At 43.5% G+C, this 21,334-nt stretch overlaps 1 protein-coding gene and 1 long non-coding RNA gene across 7 annotated transcripts in view; both read right to left on the minus strand.

Annotated features, from left to right (window-relative positions):
• Nucleotides 1-4,842, minus strand: part of LOC142585379 (uncharacterized) — a 74,186-nt gene extending 69,344 nt beyond the window's left edge. The window contains exons 1-2 of one of the 4 annotated variants that reach the window (XR_012829079.1): nt 4,569-4,841; nt 3,514-3,612 (exon numbers count right to left, since the gene is read on the minus strand). This is a non-coding gene — a long non-coding RNA (uncharacterized LOC142585379). Of the gene's footprint in view, nt 1-3,513; nt 3,613-4,568 lie in introns of all 4 variants that reach the window. The other 3 variants (XR_012829078.1, XR_012829077.1, XR_012829080.1) reach the window with 3 other exon arrangements.
• A 4,680-nt stretch (nt 4,843-9,522) lies between these two features.
• The window catches only part of LOC142585380 (uncharacterized), a 229,933-nt gene continuing 218,121 nt past the window's right edge, over nt 9,523-21,334 (minus strand). For all 3 annotated transcript variants that reach the window (XM_075696102.1, XM_075696101.1, XM_075696103.1), the window contains exons 7-8: nt 15,834-15,978; nt 9,523-13,026 (exon numbers count right to left, since the gene is read on the minus strand). In XM_075696102.1, coding sequence (XP_075552217.1) covers nt 12,776-13,026; nt 15,834-15,978 — 396 coding nt within the window. In that variant the 3' untranslated portion in view covers nt 9,523-12,775. The remainder of the gene's footprint in view (nt 13,027-15,833; nt 15,979-21,334) is intronic.

The raw sequence follows: 21,334 nt of genomic DNA on the forward strand, positions 1-21,334 counted from the left end.
TTTCTTTAAATGCAGGTGGACTCGCTCCCCTGTTATCCTGTCGAGTGTTGAATTATCTGTTTTTGCAGCATGGTCATAGTGTGTGTATATGCGTCAGTTGTGTCTGGCACCATGAGAACTCCACATCCGAGTTTTGGTGATATGAACAGATTTCTGTTTGACATCTGAAGCCGCACTACACTTGGCGCATGTTTTGACATGTCACACTAAAAGGTAATGTATTTATTATTAATATTTCTGCATTACTAAACAAGGAATCGAGGCTTCTTTGCATAATTACTGAGTTGATTGCTATCCATTATTGGTATAAAAACGAGGCAATAATATTGTGGTATACTTTTAAAAAAAATATTGTGCCCTCTCTTCCGTGCAAACAATGACAAACAACCTAATAATAATTGTTTTGATGTCAAATTCAGACTGAATAAGGGAAACTTCAAAAGGGGAAGGTCATTTTTCTTACTTACAAATAATTATCGTCATCATCAACACCCAATGCTGGGCAAAGGCCTCTCCCATACTTCTCCAACAACCCCAGTCATGTACTAATTCTGGCCATGTCGTCCCTGCAAACTTCTTAATCTCATCCACCCACCTAACTTTCTGCCGCCCCCTGCTAGGCTTCCCTTCCCTTGGAATCCAGTCCGTAACCCTTAATGACTATCGGTTATCTTCCCTCCTCATTACATGTCCTGCCCATGCCCATTTCTTTTTCTTGATTTCAACTAAGATGTCATTAACTCGCGTTTGTTCTCTCACCAAATCTGCTCTTTTCTTATCCCTTAACGTTATACCCATCATTCTTCTTTCCATAGCTCGTTGCGTCGTCCTCAATTTAAGTAGTTTCTGCCCCGTGGGTGAGTACTGATAAGACACAGCTGTTATACACTTTTCTCTTGAGGGATAATGGCAACCTGCTGTTCATGATCTGAGAATGCCTGCCAAACGCACCCCAGACCATTCTTATTCTTCTGATTATTTCCGTCTCATGATCCGGATCCGCCGTCACTACCTGCCCTAAGTAGATGTATTCCCTTACAACTTCCAGTGCTTCACTACCTATTGTAAACTGCTGTTCTCTTCCGAGACTGTTAAACATTACTTTAGTTTTCTGCAGATTAATTTTTAGACCCACTCTTCTGCTTTGCCTCTCCAGGTCAATGAGCATGCATTGCAATTGGTCCCCTGAGTTACTAAGTAAGGCAATATCATCAGCAAATCGCAAGTTACTAAGGTATTCTCCATTAACTTTTATCCCCAATTCTTCCCAATCAAGGTCTCTGAATACCTCCTGTAAGCACGCTGTGAATAGCATTGGAGAGATCGTATCTCCCTGCCTGACGCCTTTCTTTATTGGGATTTTGTCGCTTTCTTTATAGAGGACTACGGTGGCTGTGAAGCCGCTATAGATATCTTTCAGTATTTTTACATACAGCTCGTCTATGCCCTGATTCCGTAATACCTCCCTGACTGCTGAGGTTTTGACAGAATCAAACGCTTTCTCGTAATCAATGAAAGCTATATATAAGGATTGGTTATATTCCGCGCATTTCTCTATCACCTGATTGATAGTGTGAATATGGTCTACTGTTGAGTAGCCTTTACGAAATCCTGCCTGGTCCTTTCCTTGACAGAAGTCTAAGGTGTTCCCGATTCTATTTGCGATCACCTTAGAAAATAGTTTGTAGGCAAGTGACAGTAAGCTGATCGGTCTATAATTTTTCAAGTCTTTCGCGTCTCCTTTCTTATGGATTAGGATTATGTTAGCGTTCTTCCAAGATTCAGGTACGCTCGAAGTCATGAGGCATTGCGTATACAGGGTGACCAGTTTCTCTAGAACAATCTGCCCACCATCCTTTAACAAATCTGCTGTTACCTGATCCTCCCTAGCTGCCTTCCCCCTTTGCATAGCTACCAAGGCTTTCTTTACTTCTTCCGGCATTACCTGCGGGATTTCAAATTCCTCTAGACCATTATCTCTTCCATTATCATCGTGGGTGCCACTGGTACTGTATAAATCTCTATAGAACTCCTCAGCCACTTGAACTATCTCATCCATATTAGTAATGATATTGCCGGCTTTGTCTCTTAATGCATACATCTGATTCTTGCCAATTCCTAGTTTCTTCTTCACTGCTTTTAGGCTTCCTCCGTTCCTGAGGGCACGTTCAATTCTATCCATATTATACTTCCTTATGTCAGCTGTCTTACGCTTGTTGATTAACTTCGAAAGTTTTGCCAGTTCTATTTCAGCTCTAGGTTTACAGGGTTTCATACATTGGCGTTTCTTGATCAGATCTTTCGTCTCCTGCGATAGCTTACTGGTATCCTGTCTAACAGAGTTTATACCGACTTCTATTGCACACTCCTTAATGATGCCCACAAGAGTGTCGTTCATTGCTTCAACACTAAGATCCTCTTCCTGAGTTAAAGCCGAATACCTGTTCTCTAGCTTGATCTGGAATTCCTCTATTTTCCCTCTTACCGCTAACTCATTGATCGGCTTCTTATGTACCAGTTTCTTCCATTCCCTCCTCAGGTCTAGGCTAATTCGAGTTCTTACCATCCTATGGTCGCTGCAGTGCACCTTGCTGAGCACATCCACATCTTGTATGATGCCGGGGTTAGCGCAGAGTATGAGGTCTATTTCATTTCTAGTCTCGCCGTTCGGGCTCCTCCACATCCACTTTCGGCTATCCCGCTTGCAGAAGAAGGTATTCATTATCCGCATATTATTCTGTTTCGCAAACTCTACTAATAACTCTCCCCTGCTATTCCTAGTGCCTATGCCATATTCCCCCACTGCCTTGTCTCCAGTCTGCTTCTTGCCTACCTTGGCATTGAAGTCGCCCATCAGTATAGTGTATTTTGTTTTCACTCTACACATCTCCGAATCCACGTCTTCATAGAAGCTTTCGACTTTCTGGTCATCATGACCGGATGTAGGGGCATAGACCTGTACAACCTTCATTTTGTACCTCTTATTAAGTTTCACAACAAGACCTGCCACCCTTTCGTTAATGCTATAGAATTCCTTTATGTTACCAGCTATATTCTTATTAATCAGGAATCCGACTCCTAGTTCTCGTCTCTCCGCTAAGCCCCGGTAGCACAGGACGTGCCCGCTTTTTAGCACTGTACATGCTTCTTTTGGCCTCCTATAACTTCACTGAGCCCTATTACATCCCATTTACCGCCCTCTAATTCCTCCAATAGCACTGCTAGACTCGCCTCACTAGATAACGTTCTAGCGTTAAACATAGCCAGGTTCATATTCCAATGGCGGCCTGTCCAGAGTGACTTACAAATAGCACGACACAAAAGTCTCTTTCCTGAAGCTGACAGCATTTAAGCATTGCAATGTGGCAAGCTAGAGTTCAAACATATTTATAACTAAATTAAAAAGCTAAAGGGCCCTTCATCAATAAATGCAAGTATAGCTCACTTTCATGCATGTCAGAGAACAAAGTAAGAATTCTATGTAATTAAGGTTATAAAATGCGTCACATTTACCTTCTAGTCACGGATGACGCTGAAGCAGCAGCTTTGTCAACCAGTCTGGCACTGTTTTGATACAGTGCGACAGCACGTTAGCCCCACGTTGGGTCGTTCCTAGACGCATATGAAATTCAGACACTGATCAGCTGATGCAGGCAGTACAAACCACTACTCAAACTAGAATAGTGAAATAGCGCAATGGCTACCAACAGCCTTAAGCTGCGCTGGCTTATATCAAGGAAACAGTACAAATGCGATAGCTCACTGTTCAACAAACAATTTGCGCTCTGCGTTGGCCTTGTTTCTCTCTGCAGCCAAATCAACTCTACATTACTTCAAGGCCACATTCAATGACACCTATGAATCACTTTGGCCAAGGTTTTGCTCTTGCAGTGAGCAAGGCCACCGGCATGGACTTCTCTCTACCATTGGCACAGAATGCCGTATGGACAGTGCCAGCTTACATAGAATTTCAAATGCAACCTCCCAGGTGAAGACAGGTGCTCTGGAAAAAAGAAAAAACTGGAAAAGAAAGGAAGACTGATATGCTCGGAACAACAAAAATAGAAAAAGATGCAGACGACACTGACTTCACACCACTCTGTGACAACACTGTAAGCGACACGGCTGTCCTGACAGTCACCTGGGTTAGTGCAGCACAGAAACCATTCAGTAAAAATAGCACGAGGGCCAACTGAAAGTTACAGTATCTTAATTAAAGAATTTTTGTTTAAATAAACTATACACTTAAAGAAACTTTTAAGTAAGTTATGTGCATTCAACCAAAACAATACACACAAAAATAACTTAAAGTTCACCATTATTTTCGGATCGGTGTTTCACATTTCACACAGGAGCATCAAAAAGTGCCGCACAGTACTAAATTTCTTGAACTTGAAAATTTCTCTAATGTGCAGGGGCTAATGTGCCAGTACCATATCCATGTTGCAAAGAGGCAAGCGAACAGAAAATACTGCTAACAAACCTCAAAAAAAAAAAAAAAAAACGCAATCTGATACAGGCTCCTTCAATAACTGCACGAAGCAAAAAGGGGAAAAAAATACACTTACCGAACCGAAATGAAGCGGTGTTGCTGCCATTCTTGCGAACACAATCCGAAGTTCTCCACTCAAAAAGTCACAGCACGAACAAACAGCTGCCACCGCTGCCGAAAGTGGCCGAAAGTTTCAACATCGCGCAACATGGCTTCAAAATCCGCAGCAAAAAACGCGCGAAAAGGCATCGTAGCATGTGGCGTCCCCTGCACTGCGCTTGAATAAGGCTACCTAATCTTTTCTCACGCTTACATATTTTTACTTTAAAACAACTTTAACGCACAGCATATATTTTTTCTTGCTCTTCATGTACATTTTAAATTGTGCGTCTTCTTCGCAGGCTGCAAGTCACAGCATTCCACAACTGTTCCTGCAGGTTTGAACAGGCGGACATGCGCGCTTCGAAACGTGCGTAGGCGCGCGCGTCGAGGCACCCTATACGTAGAAAATATATTTAAAAAAAAACAGTTTCCGTGCTCTCATAGGGGAACACATACAGGTGCATGACTACGCTACAAGGGGTTTCGTATGCCCTATCAACGCAGTTATTCCCTAACATTTTCCCGAGCACGCCAGCAACTTCCGCGCTTGCAAAATTTGTCGTCTGGACTCCCCCTCGCCTCCAATTCATTGAGGCTGCTCTGGATCCTCCCTCGCAGTGCGCCTTCTAAACTGTGACCCTTTTTCTGAGCAATTGTCTTCACAATGGTTGGAAATGTACGACTTGGAGACACCAAACGGTAGCCAGAGCTTCGAAATTGTTTCACATATTTTTTCTGACTAAATGTTTTCACAATTGCTAGTGTGTATAGCTCAGAGCCATCAAGTGCTAGCCATCTTGAAGATGGGTAAACTACAGCTTGACACAGCACTAGCTGCTTCAAGCTTGCTCAGGATGCGTCAAGCTAGCTATAGTGGCCAATTTGTGCTTTCTGGTATATAATGGCTCATCATGCAGAAGTGGTGCACTTCAAAGCCACCACGTCTGTTCACTGGCTCCATGCTGAACTCCTCCCTGTCCGCAGAAGGCGTAGGTTGCAACCTCAGAGCCTGCATGGACACGTAGCTACTCGCGAGGACTTTTTTCCTCCATGCAGCATACCAACAACACCCGACTCACCGGAGAAATTTAGGTGCTTACATTGTTTTTCTTGGGGCCATAGCAGCTCTCCTCGACTGGGCCAGCCGCAACTTTCGTAAGTGTAACTTATGAACTGAAGTGTAACTTATACCATGGCCTTGGAAATAGGAAATTTCATCACATCACATGACTGTATTACCTTAAAGACCACCGATATTGGGGTATTGCATAATGGGGGGGGGGGGGGGAGGGGTATAGGTAGAAGTAGTCACATATACAAAAAAAAATTATTGCTTAAATATGGCAGTTATACAATCAGAAAATGTATAGATATATATAGATGGACAAAAGTGATGTCATGTGGAAGGCCATTCCAGTCTATGGCTGAGCAAGGAAAGAATGATGCAGCAAACGTAGTATGAGCACATGGACAGGCAACCTGCAGGGGATGACCAATGCGGAGCGAAATGCGTGCCAGAGGGCTGATGTAAGGCGGCATACGAAGTGAGCTGGAAAAAAAAAACCCTTGGAAGTACATCACGATCACGTAAACACCTAGTTCTTCTTCTAAACGCCAACTGGCGCAACAAGAAAAAAAGGATGTAATTTAAGAAGTTTACAAGCGTTTTAATCTTTTAAATTCCTCTCCACTAAAACCGAAAATTGTTACACATAATGAAAGTTACACTGACGCTTATATCTGAGTAACAAAAACAGTTCTCAAAGGCTTCTGCAGGCTGCATGCACCAGAAGCGATCGCAGAGGCAGGAACACCTTGAGCCTGGTTGCCATGTTTTAGACATCATCTATATAAAACCACATCATTGAGCATGCAGTACCCTTGGCCACTCTTAAATAATCCTCTCAGGCTCAAACTCGGACCAATGGGTATGCGTCAATAGGTATACACCACTCTTCAATTAAAAAATAGATCATTTAAAATTTCTCCGGTGCTGGGTAGAATTGACCCCACATTGTACACATTCGCGCAATCTTGTCTGAACATATATTATTACATGCGCCATGATCGGACTTTACGGCGTAATTGCTAGATGGCACCGTGTGGTACAGAGGAGAAATGCCAGAGAACCACGGCTGCAGTACACGCCTCATACATGGCATGTTTCAGCGGTATGTGGGAATACGGTGTCACTACATTGCTTTAATGCAAATTGTATTATCATCGGTAGTCATCCTGAAAAGGTTGCTGTCAGAATTTTTTTCTTTAAATGACAAATCAGCGACCGAACAAAAAAATACTGATCAACAGATTCAATTTCGTTATAGAAATGCCAGTGACCTTGTAAATAAAACCTCGTAAGACATACTCTGAAAGTCAGATGAGGATGTCATAGATTATTTGATGCCATACAAATCAACATTTCTCACGGTGAGGTACAAACAGAGACGGCAGCACTATATGTCCACCCACAGATGGTCACGGTAACTATGGTGCTGTGATGACTGTGTGTGCAAACTATATATGGACAACGAGACACAATCTCTTCAATGCTATTCACTGCGTGCTTGGAAGGGGTATTCAAGCTATTAAAATGGGAAGGCTTAGGAGCAAGGATCAATGATAAATATCTCAGCAACCTTTGATTTGCAGATGACACTGTACTGTTCAGCAAAACTACAAGTTACAACAAATGATCGAGGACCTTAACAAAGAGAGTATGAGTGGGGCTGAAAATTAATATGCAGAAGACAAAAATAATGATCAATAACCGGGAAAGGGAACAAGAGTTCAGGATCGCTAGTCAGCCTCTAGAGTCTGTGAAGGAGTATGTTTACCTAGATCAATTACTCACAGGGGCCCTGATCGTTAGAAGGAAATTAACAGTAGAATAAAAATGGGTTGGAGTGCATTCAGCACACATTGTCAGATCCTGACTGGAAGCTTACCATTATCATTGAAAAGAAAGTGTACAATCAATGCATTCTACTGGTGCTAATATGTGGGGCAGAAACTTGGAGACTGACAGAGAAGCTCGAAAACAAGTTAAGGACCATGCAAAGAGCGATAGAACAAAGAATGTTAGGCATAACATTAAGAGACAGGAAGACAGCAATGTGGATCAGAGAGCAAGCAGGGATAGTCAATATACTAAGTGACATTAAGTGAAAGAATGGAGCTGGGCAGGCCATGTAATTCGTAGGTTAGATAACTGGTAGACCATTAGAGTTACAGAATGGATGCCAAGCGCACACGAGGACGGCAGAAGATTAGGTGGGGTGATGAAATTAAGAAATTCGCAGGCACTAGTTGGAATCACTTGACACAGGACAGCAGTAATTGTAGATCGCAGGAAGAGGCCTTCGTCCTGCAGTGAATATAAAATGGGCTGCTGCTGATGATAATAGCGCTAACAGTACATACAACTCTATATGTCTACACATCACTACATAAAAGCATGCATATACATAGGCTATTTACATGGCAAGAGAGAGCCCCTGCTGTAAGACGGGTAGCTCACATCTTTGCCCCACCGTCTCGCGACATATCATTTAGTTCTATCTTGGTTGCTCCAAAATCCTTAAAAGAAATATTGCTGTAGGATGCTCCTTCGATGGCGATTTGGAGTTTCCAGCTCATAACCATGCTTTACGATGCAGCCTTAATTAAGGGGGCTGCCACAGAATCTGCAGCACGTCAGCGTTCTCCTACCGTGCAGTGAACACATCTTGGGTAGTGTCACGCAAATATTCATATCATCAAACACTAATCGAACTGTCTAGGTTTTTGGAGTTGTACGCAATTAATGTGTTTTGATAACACAAATTTTCAAACATTCACCTGTAGCCAATCATTACAGTGTATAGATGGACATTATAGTGCCATGCCTGGGTGAAAACAAATCGTGCAAGGCCAGCTCAAATGCGTCAATTTATCGCAACTGGAAACCACTCTTTTCAGAGTTAAATGTGTGGAGCAGTACATTATTTTTTCCACTATATCTTGCGGATAGATACCTGATCAACTTGGACAGTGCAATTTCTTTTACATAAATATGGAAAACAGTCTGTATTCAATACTTCACCATGCTGACCCTGCAGTAGTGCGTCCTCTGTTCTTTTAATGTCGACTTTTCCCGAATGGTATCCATATTCAATAAGAAAATTTTACTATAGGAACAATCCTGGTCACGGAGCTATTTCTTGCAGCGTACCGGCCCTGTAGAAAGAGGCAATAAAAGCAACTCGCTACGTGTGGCGATATCACACTGAACGTCACAAGACAGCGGTGTTGGCTGGGTGGGTCATTTCTCAACTGAGTTTGTGTTTTGCATTTTTTTTTTTTGTCATGAAGCCAGAACAACAACATTTTAATGCAGAGATTTCTAGAAACCATGACTCTCTATCCCACTGCTTTACGACCATGGTTAATAATCTCCACAGACTATCAGCAAATATAGTTCGAACTGTATCACAAGAACACGCACGCTATCACTTGGACTCTTCTAGTGTTTCGTTAAAGGTGTGAAATCGAGGCATTTATAAGCAACGAACACAACTTTACAGCCATAGTACTACTGTATATCAGGTGAATTCAAGAGGTTTGCACTATCGGCACCATAAATTTGGAACAGGCAAACACGACAGGAATCGAAACGAGTGCACGTCTCCAATTTTACATAAAGCTGTGTTCTCAAAACAAAACACCACTAGGGCATCGGAACATAAATGGCAGCGTCCATCGGGAAAATTGGTTGAAGCATGAGCGGTCGTCCTTAATCTCCAATGCCAGAGAGATTCACACCGAGCCCATGGCCGTGCACGGTGACGGTGGTCGGAACTTTATGACCGCTCCTCATATATAGCGCACAGGAACGTATCGTTCATGTCACGCCAACAAGATAATGGAAACAAAATAAAAGAAACATACATGGTGAAATAATATGTTTTATTATAAATATACTCAGCAACTAAAGTAAAACCATCAACCTAAAGGTGACTTCCGAATTGCAACACATGGATGAGGCAATGTTGCAGGTACACAAGAGAGAAGCAGATGAGGCTACAAGTACAACATGCGTTTGGTGCACTCCCGCGTAAAAGCACACATCTGAGATGCAAAATGTGAAATCTCTGCGGTACGTCGATGCATTTAACCTCCAAAGGGAAGGGGAAAATACAAATAATGGGGACGAGCTAAAAAGGAGATGCTCTTCAAGCAGCCTCGAAATGAAGGCACTTGCGACGAGCCTAGCTACAAGTACTGATAAATAAAGTACATTTGGAGCAATAATAATATATAAAAAACTGGCGATTAACTTTAGTACAGTTTTTTTTTTCTCTCTCTCTCTCTCTTTGCTACAAAGCTTGGAGCTATCACAAGAAACCAGGTGTGAGTATTTTCCGAGCACCGTGCTCATAATTGTAGTAACTGCAACGTGAAGACCGAAATATGAGAAAAAAAGAAACGCTCAGAAAACACTTAAAAAAAAAAAAGAAAGCAGGTGCCACAAATGCAGGAAATAGGTCACAACACATAGCACTTGCTGGTGCCGGCTTTTGCGGTGCTGGTCGCTGTTGAGAAACTTTATTGTGCCACTACAGTATGCTCCTCAGGGGTATAATATTTATGCAGACGTGCAGTTCCTCTTCCCGATCTAGGCTCGAAAAAAAAAAAACCTTATTGTATGCACGTTGTACAAAGTATCAGTAACTGCGGCAATGGCCTGGCTTCCTCGTGTGCAATCACTACGGATGAAAGTTAAAGGTGATTCTGTCCCATACCTGTGTCAGCTTAGCAACACATCGGAGGCATAAGGCAATATACTATTATGCTTGCCACAAATCTCTAAACGCATTATTTTGCGACTCGGCATCACGTTGTGCACACATACGTATGCACGCACGCGCACACACACACACACACTACACACGCTCGCATGCACACTGTGAAAAAAAAAAAAAACACATAAGAAGAGTGTCCCCCGCGATGAACAGTTCAGAGATACAGTGCATCACACATTGAGTTAGTTGATACATGAGATAACTGTCCTCGGAGAGCCCTAGTGGTACAACAAAGAAAACGAAAGAAAGAAAAGAAATCTAGGTGTTACAAGTAATTCACTCTGTTGCGCAAAACAATGAATGGACAGGACTTAAGCGAGAAACACACGACACCAGAGTGCAGACTAACAACAGTTCGCACTCAGGTGGCGTGTTGCTTTTTTCGCTTAAGTCCCGTCCCTTCGTCGCTTTGCATATTTTAGTTTGTGCTCAGGTGTCATGCGTTCTTTTCCTCGCTAAGCCCTGTCCTTTCGTCGCTTTGCACAACAGTGTTCATTATGTCAAACCAACTAGCCCATTGAGGAATTTTCTTTAATTACTAGATGTTACAGCGCACATCACGTAAAAAAAAAGATTCACCAACGATTACCACACTCCCTGATGCAAAATTTTAGCGCAGCTCTACACGTTTGCATTTCGCGCTATACTGGCTAGCGAGGACAATCTGTCTCGTGCGGCACATTGCAAATAAAGTGCAGTGTGACGCGACTGCCTCGCTAATCGGGAGATCACAACAGGCACCGTGTAGGCAACGCATGGGTGACGCGTAGGCGCGATTCGCAGCAGTTGCCGCACAGACAGACCTCTGCTCAGGCAGTGCTTGTTTTCGTATATGGTACCGTGCGACGCGGTAGCCACGTGCAATCGGTGAACAGACGATGGCGCACTCCTCTGGCTCCCTCTCGTAGCCATTTTCGTGCAGCACTACATTTTTTTTCTCACACTTTCGCCATACCCTTTTCTATTTTCCACCTCATGGTCCCGCTGCACCCTCTTCTCCGCTTTCCACCTCGCACCTTTTTGCTGTCCAATTTTTTTCATCCCCTGTTGCGCTACGCGTTCGCTCGGCTAAACCATAGGGCAACGTCTACACTCGCCGCAGGAACGGGCACCTAAAAGCTGTGCTTCAAAAAAATAATAAAAGAATAGGTCAGCCACAGCCAAGCGAGGGCAAGTTACACAGCTGCCAACAGCACCTGTGTGTGTGATGTGCCAGAAAAGAGCTGCGACATTTTTTTGAAGCATGCACATGACATGCCGTTTTGTTGTTTCAAGGCTCCCACCAGCTTTTCTTCCCCCGCACAAAATCACAGTTGAGGATAGGTTCTGGTGGTGGTGCAAAAACCATCAGTCAAAAAAAGAACTAGGCTGACAAAAGGGCAACACAGGGTGCACGATTAGAGAAAAAAATATGTTCTAGTGCCAAGCAAGGCTGTCATGGCATCGCCCGCTGCCTGCAAAGCATACAGAAAGGTTCAGCAAGCCAGAGGAAATGGCTTGGCGGTGCGCTCGGGCAACTATCCCAAGCCTCAAGTTGCCAAGGCTTTCACGAATCCACTCAGAAAAGTCCCGCCCTTCTCAGCTAAAAGCAATTATGGTCACTCGCTAAAGCACTCACTAAAGATGTCGTTAGAATCCTAAAGTCTGTCTGTAGACACAATGCACACACCGCACATTCGAAGAAAAGGTCCTTCAACAAAGCAGCAGACTAACTAGGTGAAAACAAACACTATACATACCAGGACAATTTGTGCAGTGCCAAGCTATGCTTAACACTAATTTCACTTTTAGCAAACATCGCTATATGGTGCTAACTACATTCACATGGAAGAGCCTTCTAAAACGCTCCCACAACCAACTGGTATGTAGCACAGTGCCACAACATAAATGTTATAAGACAGTGCCTAAGGTAATATGTTCAACAAGGAACACAATGTGAACACAGGCAGAAAAAAATGAAGAACCCTAAAAACTAAAGAGGCAGTTGCAGTGGCTAGGCTGCTATCTTTCCTTGCAGGAACGCGGGCACATACATGCACACACACACACATACACACAAATAAAAACACATGCATAGACGTGCACAAACACACACACGCCTCACTGTCACCGCACAAAAGTACTGCTCAAAAATGCATCACACTTTAAAATTGAAAAGAGGGGGGGGAAGAAATAAAATTTTGAAACTCTTCAAGAAACGAGACAAGGAGAGAGCAGTTGAGATGCAGAGCCCGAATTATGCACAGCACGGCCGAAGACTTCACCATCCTTAGCGGCACAATATGCAGGGCCAATGCATGTCCGACGTTGGAGGGAGGCCATGCGGGACCTACATCGGTCAATGTTGGCCAGACATTGGCCCCGTTTGGGAGGCCAGATCCATTATGCGGGCAGGGTCAGAGTTCTTGTCCGTGCCACCATCACTGTGACTGGTGCCTTCGTAATCGTCGTATGCATTCCAGGGTCCTTTGCTGTCCTGGATGGGGAGGATGCTCAGAGAGGAGCGCGAAGAAGTGCTGCTTGTAGAATGAGTTGACGAGCACAAAGCCAGTCGCTGCAGGGCTTCCTCGTCCTCCGATCCTTTCGGCTCTGTGAACAAGGAGGGGGGGAAATGAGAACAACCCCAAGTGGTTGCTCTTTGCGTTTCACTGCCCTAAACTGCCGCGCATGCTTTATGTATCGACACGTTGGAAAGTAGTGCAAAAAGTGAGGAAAAAGAAAGGAGGGCTACAGGGCAGTCCAATCACCCTTATTTTTTTTCCCATCCTGTCAACGTACTATCCAGCCCAGCAAAGCATCATGCTTTATGTAGTCCTTCATACACTGTTAACAGGTCTGTGTTAAGGTACTAAGGGTGTGCAAATATTCCAAACTTTCAAAAATTGGCTACAACAGTGCCCTATTCAATTTGGTCTTCAGACCAAATAGTCAGTACTCATAAATGTGAATATTTTTACAATAGCTTTCGATTATTTCAGAACTGAGTGCAATCAAACATAAGATCACAGCAAAAGTGAAATGAATGTAAACTCAGTGGCGCCCATAGTATAGGTATAAAACCTCAGAACTGACGTAATGGATCAGGCTGCATCACTCGGGAAGCCAGACATTTTACTGGCTATGCGGCGACCATTCACTCTCTCCTAAAAGCTGTCTACGTGCAAACAGACTGCTTATTGGTTCCAAATGCTCCATTTGTGCCTATAACAATTAACGCTTGATAATGTGTAGTGTAATTACAAAATATTGGTAATATTATTAATACAAGGATGTGAACCTGGTTTTGTAGTTATTGTGAAAAAATGGCTATGAATTATTCAAAAAGTATTCTGTACTTGATTTCCTTCTAGCACTTTTTGATTTGTATTCGACTCAATCTCAAAAATAGCTATTCGCACACCCGCAGTTTTTATGAATAGAGAAAACTGCGGGGCTAAATTTTGTTGCAATTAACATTTCCGCCGGCACCGTAGGCATTGCCTTGATATTCCGTATAAAGTCCAAGTGCAATAACATCGTCGCTGTGCACCGTATGCTGTTTGTGCGAGTGAAAGCGTGTAAGAGTGAGCCCACAATGATGGCTAAATCTTGCGCATGCAAGGGAGGAAAGCAGGGAAGCGTGCCATCTTCTATTGTGTGCAAGGCACGGGAGGATGGGAAAGGGTTTCTTCTACTCCGGTGGTGGCTGCATATGATGCGGCTGCACGGGCCCTATTTCGAAAGCGATCTGCGATAGGGACAGAATGCGCCGAGTACTGATAGCTTCGGATAAGCTCGCTGCTTGGTTCGCACTGAAGCGAGGCAGCATGAAGGTCAATTTTCTTGCTGCTGGTACCGCACTTCCTCGCTACAGCGTTTTGACAGCAAGTCCGCACCGTCATCAAGTGAGATGTATTCATGTTTGCTTGTGTGCGCGTCACACCATGCTTGTTAATTTAGTTAGTAAATGTTTACATGTCTATACGGCCAATAAAACTGCCATCATTACTTCATTTAGCAGTCTACTAATTTGCTATTGCTATCTATGCTTCGCCTTTTTGGATGAAACTGCGACTCTTGTTGGTCACAACCACATGAAGCCAGCAGATAATGAAACCAGGAAAGATAAAGAGAAAGTAGCAGTTGCTTCTAAGTGAAATGTAAAAATAATGAGGAAAACGAAAATGAATGAAATTAATTTTCTGCAAAGGAGGACCAAAACCCCCATCTTCCACATTATGCACGCAGTGCTCTACCACTAAGCTATTATATGGCAGCAGCCTTCCCATCTGCTTTCCTGTATATTTCAGGTGTTCGCACAAGATCCAGGCCTGGAAGTGCTAGCAAGCACAGCTTAAAGGGCACGGCGGTGGATGCGAAATCTCTTTTAACAGTAGGCTTCGCATATTACTGTAACTGGGAGCAGCCAACTGGCCAATAAATCCTGTATGCTACACCTCATGGCATCTTTTCTGGGTGTCATTTTTTGTTGGCTTCGTGTATGACACCTCTAGTTCTGTTCCGCCTTTAAGTTGCATGCAGCTGACAACACTTTGTTGTTTGTCGCCTTCTTTTTTACAGCGAAAGCTGTATATGACTAATCTTCCATAGTTTTTCCGGCGTCTGGCAACAGAAACGGACTTAGCAATTTCTAACAAACCCATACACAATGGGTTCCATTGTTTGTTTTGTGTGTGATCGCCTACGGATGCACTGTGGCGGTGAAGATATCAAAATGCAAAACAGAATAAAATGCTCGCCGTTAAATATAGCGTGACGTCAAGGTTATTGCAGTATTTAAGCAGGAGAGCTATCAGCGCTAAAAACAGCTGTGTTATCGATGGGACGGCCACATATATTTTATGCACCTGAAAAACAACATGCGTATGAGGAACGCCGGAGGGAACAGCAACGAGAATGTAAACAGCGCTGGTGCGAAATGACCACTGACAAAGAACGTCCTTGCGATGCTGAACAAGAACGACAACCCCAAGCCCGGGCAACCATTCCTTTCTGTGAAGATGGAATGGTTGTGAAAGCACTTTGCTTTTTGTTTGGGAGCTTTGACTGCCGTCAGCTTTCACTGCCATTCCATCTTTACAGGGTGGAATGGTTGTCATTTTTTTAATGCACGTTGACATTTCACAACAAAATCAAGTACAGTCAAGCCTGATTATAATGAAGTCGCTTCTGGCATGAAGATACGTTTGTTATATCCAATGTTCGCTAAAAGCACTTATATTCGTCAATGTTGGCATTGACAAGAACCACTTTAGATTTACTTTGTTATATCCGATAATTCATTATATCTGTGTTTGTTATAATGGGCTTTGACTCTATTGCTCACTTCATGCTCACTTAATTTCAAGGCTTTTGTCTGAAAAAGTTGGACACCGTGAGACAGGAGCATAACTTACCTAAAGGCTCTTCCTTCTCCACTTTAGTGGAAATGCAAAGGTTCTCGGGTCCTGGTGGCCCTTTGCCATCGGGAGTGCTCTTGCTTTTGGGCTTGCGCTTGCGAGTCTGGATGCTCTCCTTTCGCATTGCCAAGGGCCGGTTTATCTGCGCAATGATGAGGAGAGACACGTGTGGGAGATCGTTCAAGAGGCCAGCCCGAACAACATCACTCTGAGCTTGGTGCTCCTCGCTGGGAATTCGGATTTTTATTTTTGCTGCTTACTGTAAGAAGAATAACAAAGGAGCTAATTCTGCCGGCCACTTGATAACTACGCAGCCGACGGGTGACACCTGAACATCGGCCAGCAGGGAGGAGAAACGTAGTCGGGTAAAAAAAAAAAAGACAGCTTAGAAGAAAGTAGAGATGGGGAGAAAGAGAAAAGCGAAAAAAAGAAAGCGCCAATTACAATGTTTAGACAAGAGCTGCAGAGACTTCCACACTCGCAGCCCCAAATTCGCTGATGCATATATTTAGGGGTGAAAGCAGCCAAGGGCGTTTTGGAGCAGCTCCGGGAACAAAAAAATTGCTATTTTGAAGCACATTTGGAGCAAGAATTGCTCATTTTGGAAGCAACTTGATAAAGCACAACATACAAGTGAAATACAGGCAGATAAAAAAAAGAAGGTGTTCATTATTCGACTTTGCAGAACAGTATTAAGTTACACACTGGCTGTGCCAGCTAAGTGAGGCCACGAAATAAATAATCATTGGCTTTACCAAAACCATGCTCACTTTGCTGGTGGTCTTGTTGTTCATGCTTGTCATAACTATTTTCTTTTCTTTTGCACACAAATACATAAGTAACATGTAGGTTTAATTAGATAAGTTACTTTTAACTAAATTAGTCGATAATGTGTCAATGCAAAGGTTGTGATGGGTGTGAAAAAAATGACAGATTACAGTGTTTAAAGCAACTTAGGTTTCATGTTGTCTTTCTTTACGACCAGGAAAAAAGACAAACAGCAAAAATTGTTAAACATACCACGTGGCATGGCGCCCTCGTGCCAGTAGTATTGGGAGTCCCAAACATAAACCTCGTCAACTAGTGCACTGCATTTTACTCCCGTTCAAACCACCGCCGCTGCAGCTTCGCATTTGACAAAGACCAAAGATATGCGCAGAAAGTTTGTAGTTGAAGAGGTTTATGTTTGACAATGCTGAAATCTCGAGCAAGCAAACACGCTGCAATGGAGCTTTCTTTTCTCTCTTTCTCTCTCTCTTTACTAAATTTCGTGGCATTTCCTCGTTGCCACAAAAAGGACCAAACAATATATATATATAGATTGATTTAAATGCTATTTTTGGTCATTTCTCTGCGTGTTTCACAACTATTGTATTGACACCATATGAATAAGGTGACTTAATAATAGTTAACTAATTGCAGTTAATTATTTAAGCAGAATTAAAAACACCCATGACTACCATATAATGCAGAATATAGGTCGAGGCGGAATATAGGTCGACCCCCTTACATTGAAGCAAAGAAGTCAATAAAAAAATTATAAGGTACAAAACTTCCGTTTTATTTAGAGAAGCTGCCAGATTCGTTGCCTGCTTATTCGTTCGAGCTGTCTGAACTCTTGTCCGAAGACGACTGCTTTTCACTGGCTGCGTCCCACAACATGTCATCCTTGGTGCTGCCCAAGGAGTTGCTAATGCAACACATCTTGAATGCTTGCGCCACCATATCATCGGGCAGCAAGCGCCATGCCTGCGACACCCATGTGGCAACAGTGGTGAGAGGCGGCCTGCGCAGCGGGCCAGTTGGGGTCGTCGGGTTGTCGCCGGCCATCCACTGATTATACTGTTCACGGACACGGTCCTTAAAGGGCTTGTTGAGCATGGCGTCATGTGTTGACGTCATGCCTCCCGGAATGACGGCAAGCTTCGTCCTCCCATCGCGGAGTGCCTGCTTCACACCTGCGGTCAAGTGTCCGCGAAAGGCATCCAAGACGAGCATGCTCGGACGCCGCAGGAGTGCGTCGGGTCGTCGATTCCAGATCGTCTTGATTCAATTGAGCATGAGGGCCTCGTCCATATAGCCCTTTTCATTCACGCGAACGACATCATCTCACGGGAAAGCCTTTTGGCAGCGTCTTCCTCTTGAAGATTATGTATGGGGGCAGCTTTCTGGCCGTCTGCAGTACACGTGAGCATCATCGTGAAGCGGGAATGCTTGTTCCCCATAGAAGAAGCTTGACTTTCTTCGCGCCGCATTTGAACACGGTGGTGGACGACTGCATGTCCAACCACACCGGCGTTTCATCAGCGTTGCCGATCTGTTCCAAAATGTAGCCATGCTGCTGCTGGAGACCGATAACATAGCGCTGGAATTCAACCAGCTTGTCCTCGTATGCCTTTGGCAGCTTCTGGCAGACTGATGTGCGCCGTCGAAGTGCGAATCCCTTGCATCGCATGAAGCGACTAACCCAGTAAATGGAGCCTTTGAATTGTTCCTTGGGCAATCTGGATTCTCGGGCGATCTCAATAGCTTTGATATGAATGTGTTCCGCTGTCACTTGCAAAGATCTGGCATGATGCTGGTGGACGAAATTCGCCAATCCGCCACTTTGTCTTCGTGCTCCGGGTGCACCATGCGGCACCCGCAAAAGGACGTCTTCCGCGCGTTGCAGGAAGACAGCTTGACTTTCTGCGTTCGCCAGTACCGAACGCTTTTTTTCGAGACGACAAAGTGCCACTGGGCGGACATGTTCCCACACATTTCAGCATATTCGATGACTTTCTTTTGAAATGACACAGTGAAGTGACGTCGAGTACTCGTACTCATTTTGCGGGTTGTCAGGAAATTAGCAACGCCAACAACGATTGCTGCACAAAAAGGGAAGATGGCATCGGTCCAACTGCGTAGGCTGCGTCGGTCACCACGGGAGCAATAACGATGCAGATGCCGAAAGATCTGCGCTCCTACATGTTGCCAGACATTTATTCAGGATGTGACAAGGGCCGGTATATAAGTCGAGGGGTGATCTTTTAGTAATATTTTTTTTAAAAAACATCGACCTATATTCCGCACTATACAGTAGTATGACCAACACCCATAAATACAAAGTGAGTACCCTGGTGCAAAGATAAAGCTGTCCATTATTTCAAATTTTTATTCATAGCAAAGTTTTGTTCGGACAGCCGGTATCAACACATTGCAGAATAAGTGTGAAGTTACATGATGATCACTGCATGTTTGCCAGTTTTCCACATGCCTTGGGGAAAAAACTGACCTTTTTGTCAATGATAAACATGAAAAAAAGTTCGCTGGCTTTCTCCCCTGTGCAGACACCCAACATCCTGGGCTACACAATCGCAGACCAACTTTTTGGACAAGCTTGGACTTATTCGCAGCCCTGATTCACGCCAAATGATGGCTTATCGAATTTTTCAGACTCTGTTTGTACAAGATGTGTCATGAACATCAGTGCAGCGAATGCAGTTTCTACTGTTTCCGTTTTCTCCAGCTTTTTACGACTGCCACGTGCCCACCAAGGTTGACTAAAACAAACTTTAGGCCAGTGGCTTGCGTTCTGCAGTGACAAAAGTTCAATTTGTTGTGAAGAAAATGGAGTACATAGAATGGTCACAAGCACGCCCATTCTTGAAAGTGAATAAAGATTTATTCACTTACTATTTGTGCGTGGCCTACATCGAGAAAATTTGCAACCAAATTTAGTCCCACAATGCCTAAACACCATTTCCAGATCAACAAATATGATACCTTGTTCACCTTGATTTCTGGTCATGGCACCCCAAAAACAATGAAATGTTCTTTGAGTTAAAATGAGTTATTGTACTAATTAACAATTACTCAGTTTTCTGAATATCCAACAACTGATACCTTGCTCCAGTGTGCCAGAAACCTTACTATGGGCTTTGCGCAAATTTCTTGTATAAGATATTGAGGCGAGTGGTGAAGGAGGTGAGGCCCTTAACATGAGCATATACCCATATGATACCCAGACTTCACTTCCAGGCTTCGTTTAAGTCACCTGTAGTTAACAGAGCTATTGGCAGAAATAGTTCAGGTGCTAAATGCACACATTTCGACATTCCACATATGCACAGGCCATGTCATATGGTTAGCCTAACTAAACCGTGTATCCTGGAACATGTGGCAGCTTCTGCATGGAAGCACGAGACGTTCAAGAGACAGCGAGGAATATTAAGCTACGTTAGTAAACTATGCTTCTGGAACAGCAACATGGCCACTGCTATGAAAGGAGGCTTTGTAAGCAAGAAAAAACCCAAAATGAGAAATGCCTGATGATGCCCTGCAACAACTTGCCGTGATGTCATGAATTTTGAAGGCATCTCCTTAGATAAATTCAAATGTTTATCAGGAGTTGCATGCATTGTATTCTAAATGAACCAGTTACAAATTAACTAGTTACAAAGCAAAGTTTATGCAGGATCGCTATCATTAGCTAAGGGTAGCACAATGCGTGATGGAATGGAAAATGGTAGGCCTTGATACAGGCCGTGTGCATTATTATTGAGCATACGTTAGCTTATGATTAGGAAATAAGGTACTGATGTAGCAGTCGAGACTAACTCTTTTGGTCACAATGCCTCCATATAGAAATGGAACATACCTTTGACTATTACTAGAGGTGACAATAATAAAAAAAAAAGAACATAGCGTTGAATATAAATGTAACCCAGTGTTTACCAAAAAAAATTGCATATGTTCGACCTTCCTTTAAAGGGACTCGCAAACAATCTTTAAGGACCTAGTTATTTAAGGCGCAACGCAAAGCTCACCCTTGGTAGTACTTACTTCTGCAGTGGCTACTTCCAAAAGTGCGTTGATATTTAGTAAGCAAAATTTTTCAATCTGAGCAGCCTCTAAAAAGGTAAGACTCCCTCATCTAGCAACACTGGAAGTGAGAGCGATGTCGGCAGTCCGCCTCACAAATTGTGAAAGCCGCCCATCATTCCGCTTTCATAGGAGTGAGTGTAATTGTGGTCAACCATTTACATTTTGACCCTTTCAAATACTTTTGAGAATAAAAAGCTGGCACAATAAGTTTGCATTGTTGTACAGACATTTCTTATGTTTGTGCCACATTTTTCCCCAAGTACACGCACGCCGTCATGGCTGGCTGGCCCCCGTCATCATTGTTCTGTGAATAGATGAGCCAAGTCAACTTATAGAAATCGAGGGCGAAGGCAGTGGCCACTGTTCTGCTTATAGAAAACAAAGGCGAAGGCAGCGCCACTTTTCTACTCACTACAAACGAAGGCCTACCTGCACCATTGCAAGCTAGAAAAAAACTTATAACAGAAGAAAGTGCACTGCATTTCAATACTAAATAAAAAGGCCAAGAACCGCGTACGCTAACAGTAGGTCATGTGATAGGCCTCTTATGCATCTTTATAGTTTGGCCGTGTGGGGCACCAAAGGCGATTTCTCGCGGCTTTTAGTGAAGAATTAAAAATATAAATCCACCT

This window comes from Dermacentor variabilis, chromosome 6, assembly GCF_050947875.1.
Source record: "Dermacentor variabilis isolate Ectoservices chromosome 6, ASM5094787v1, whole genome shotgun sequence".
Lineage (NCBI taxonomy): Eukaryota > Metazoa > Arthropoda > Arachnida > Ixodida > Ixodidae > Dermacentor > Dermacentor variabilis.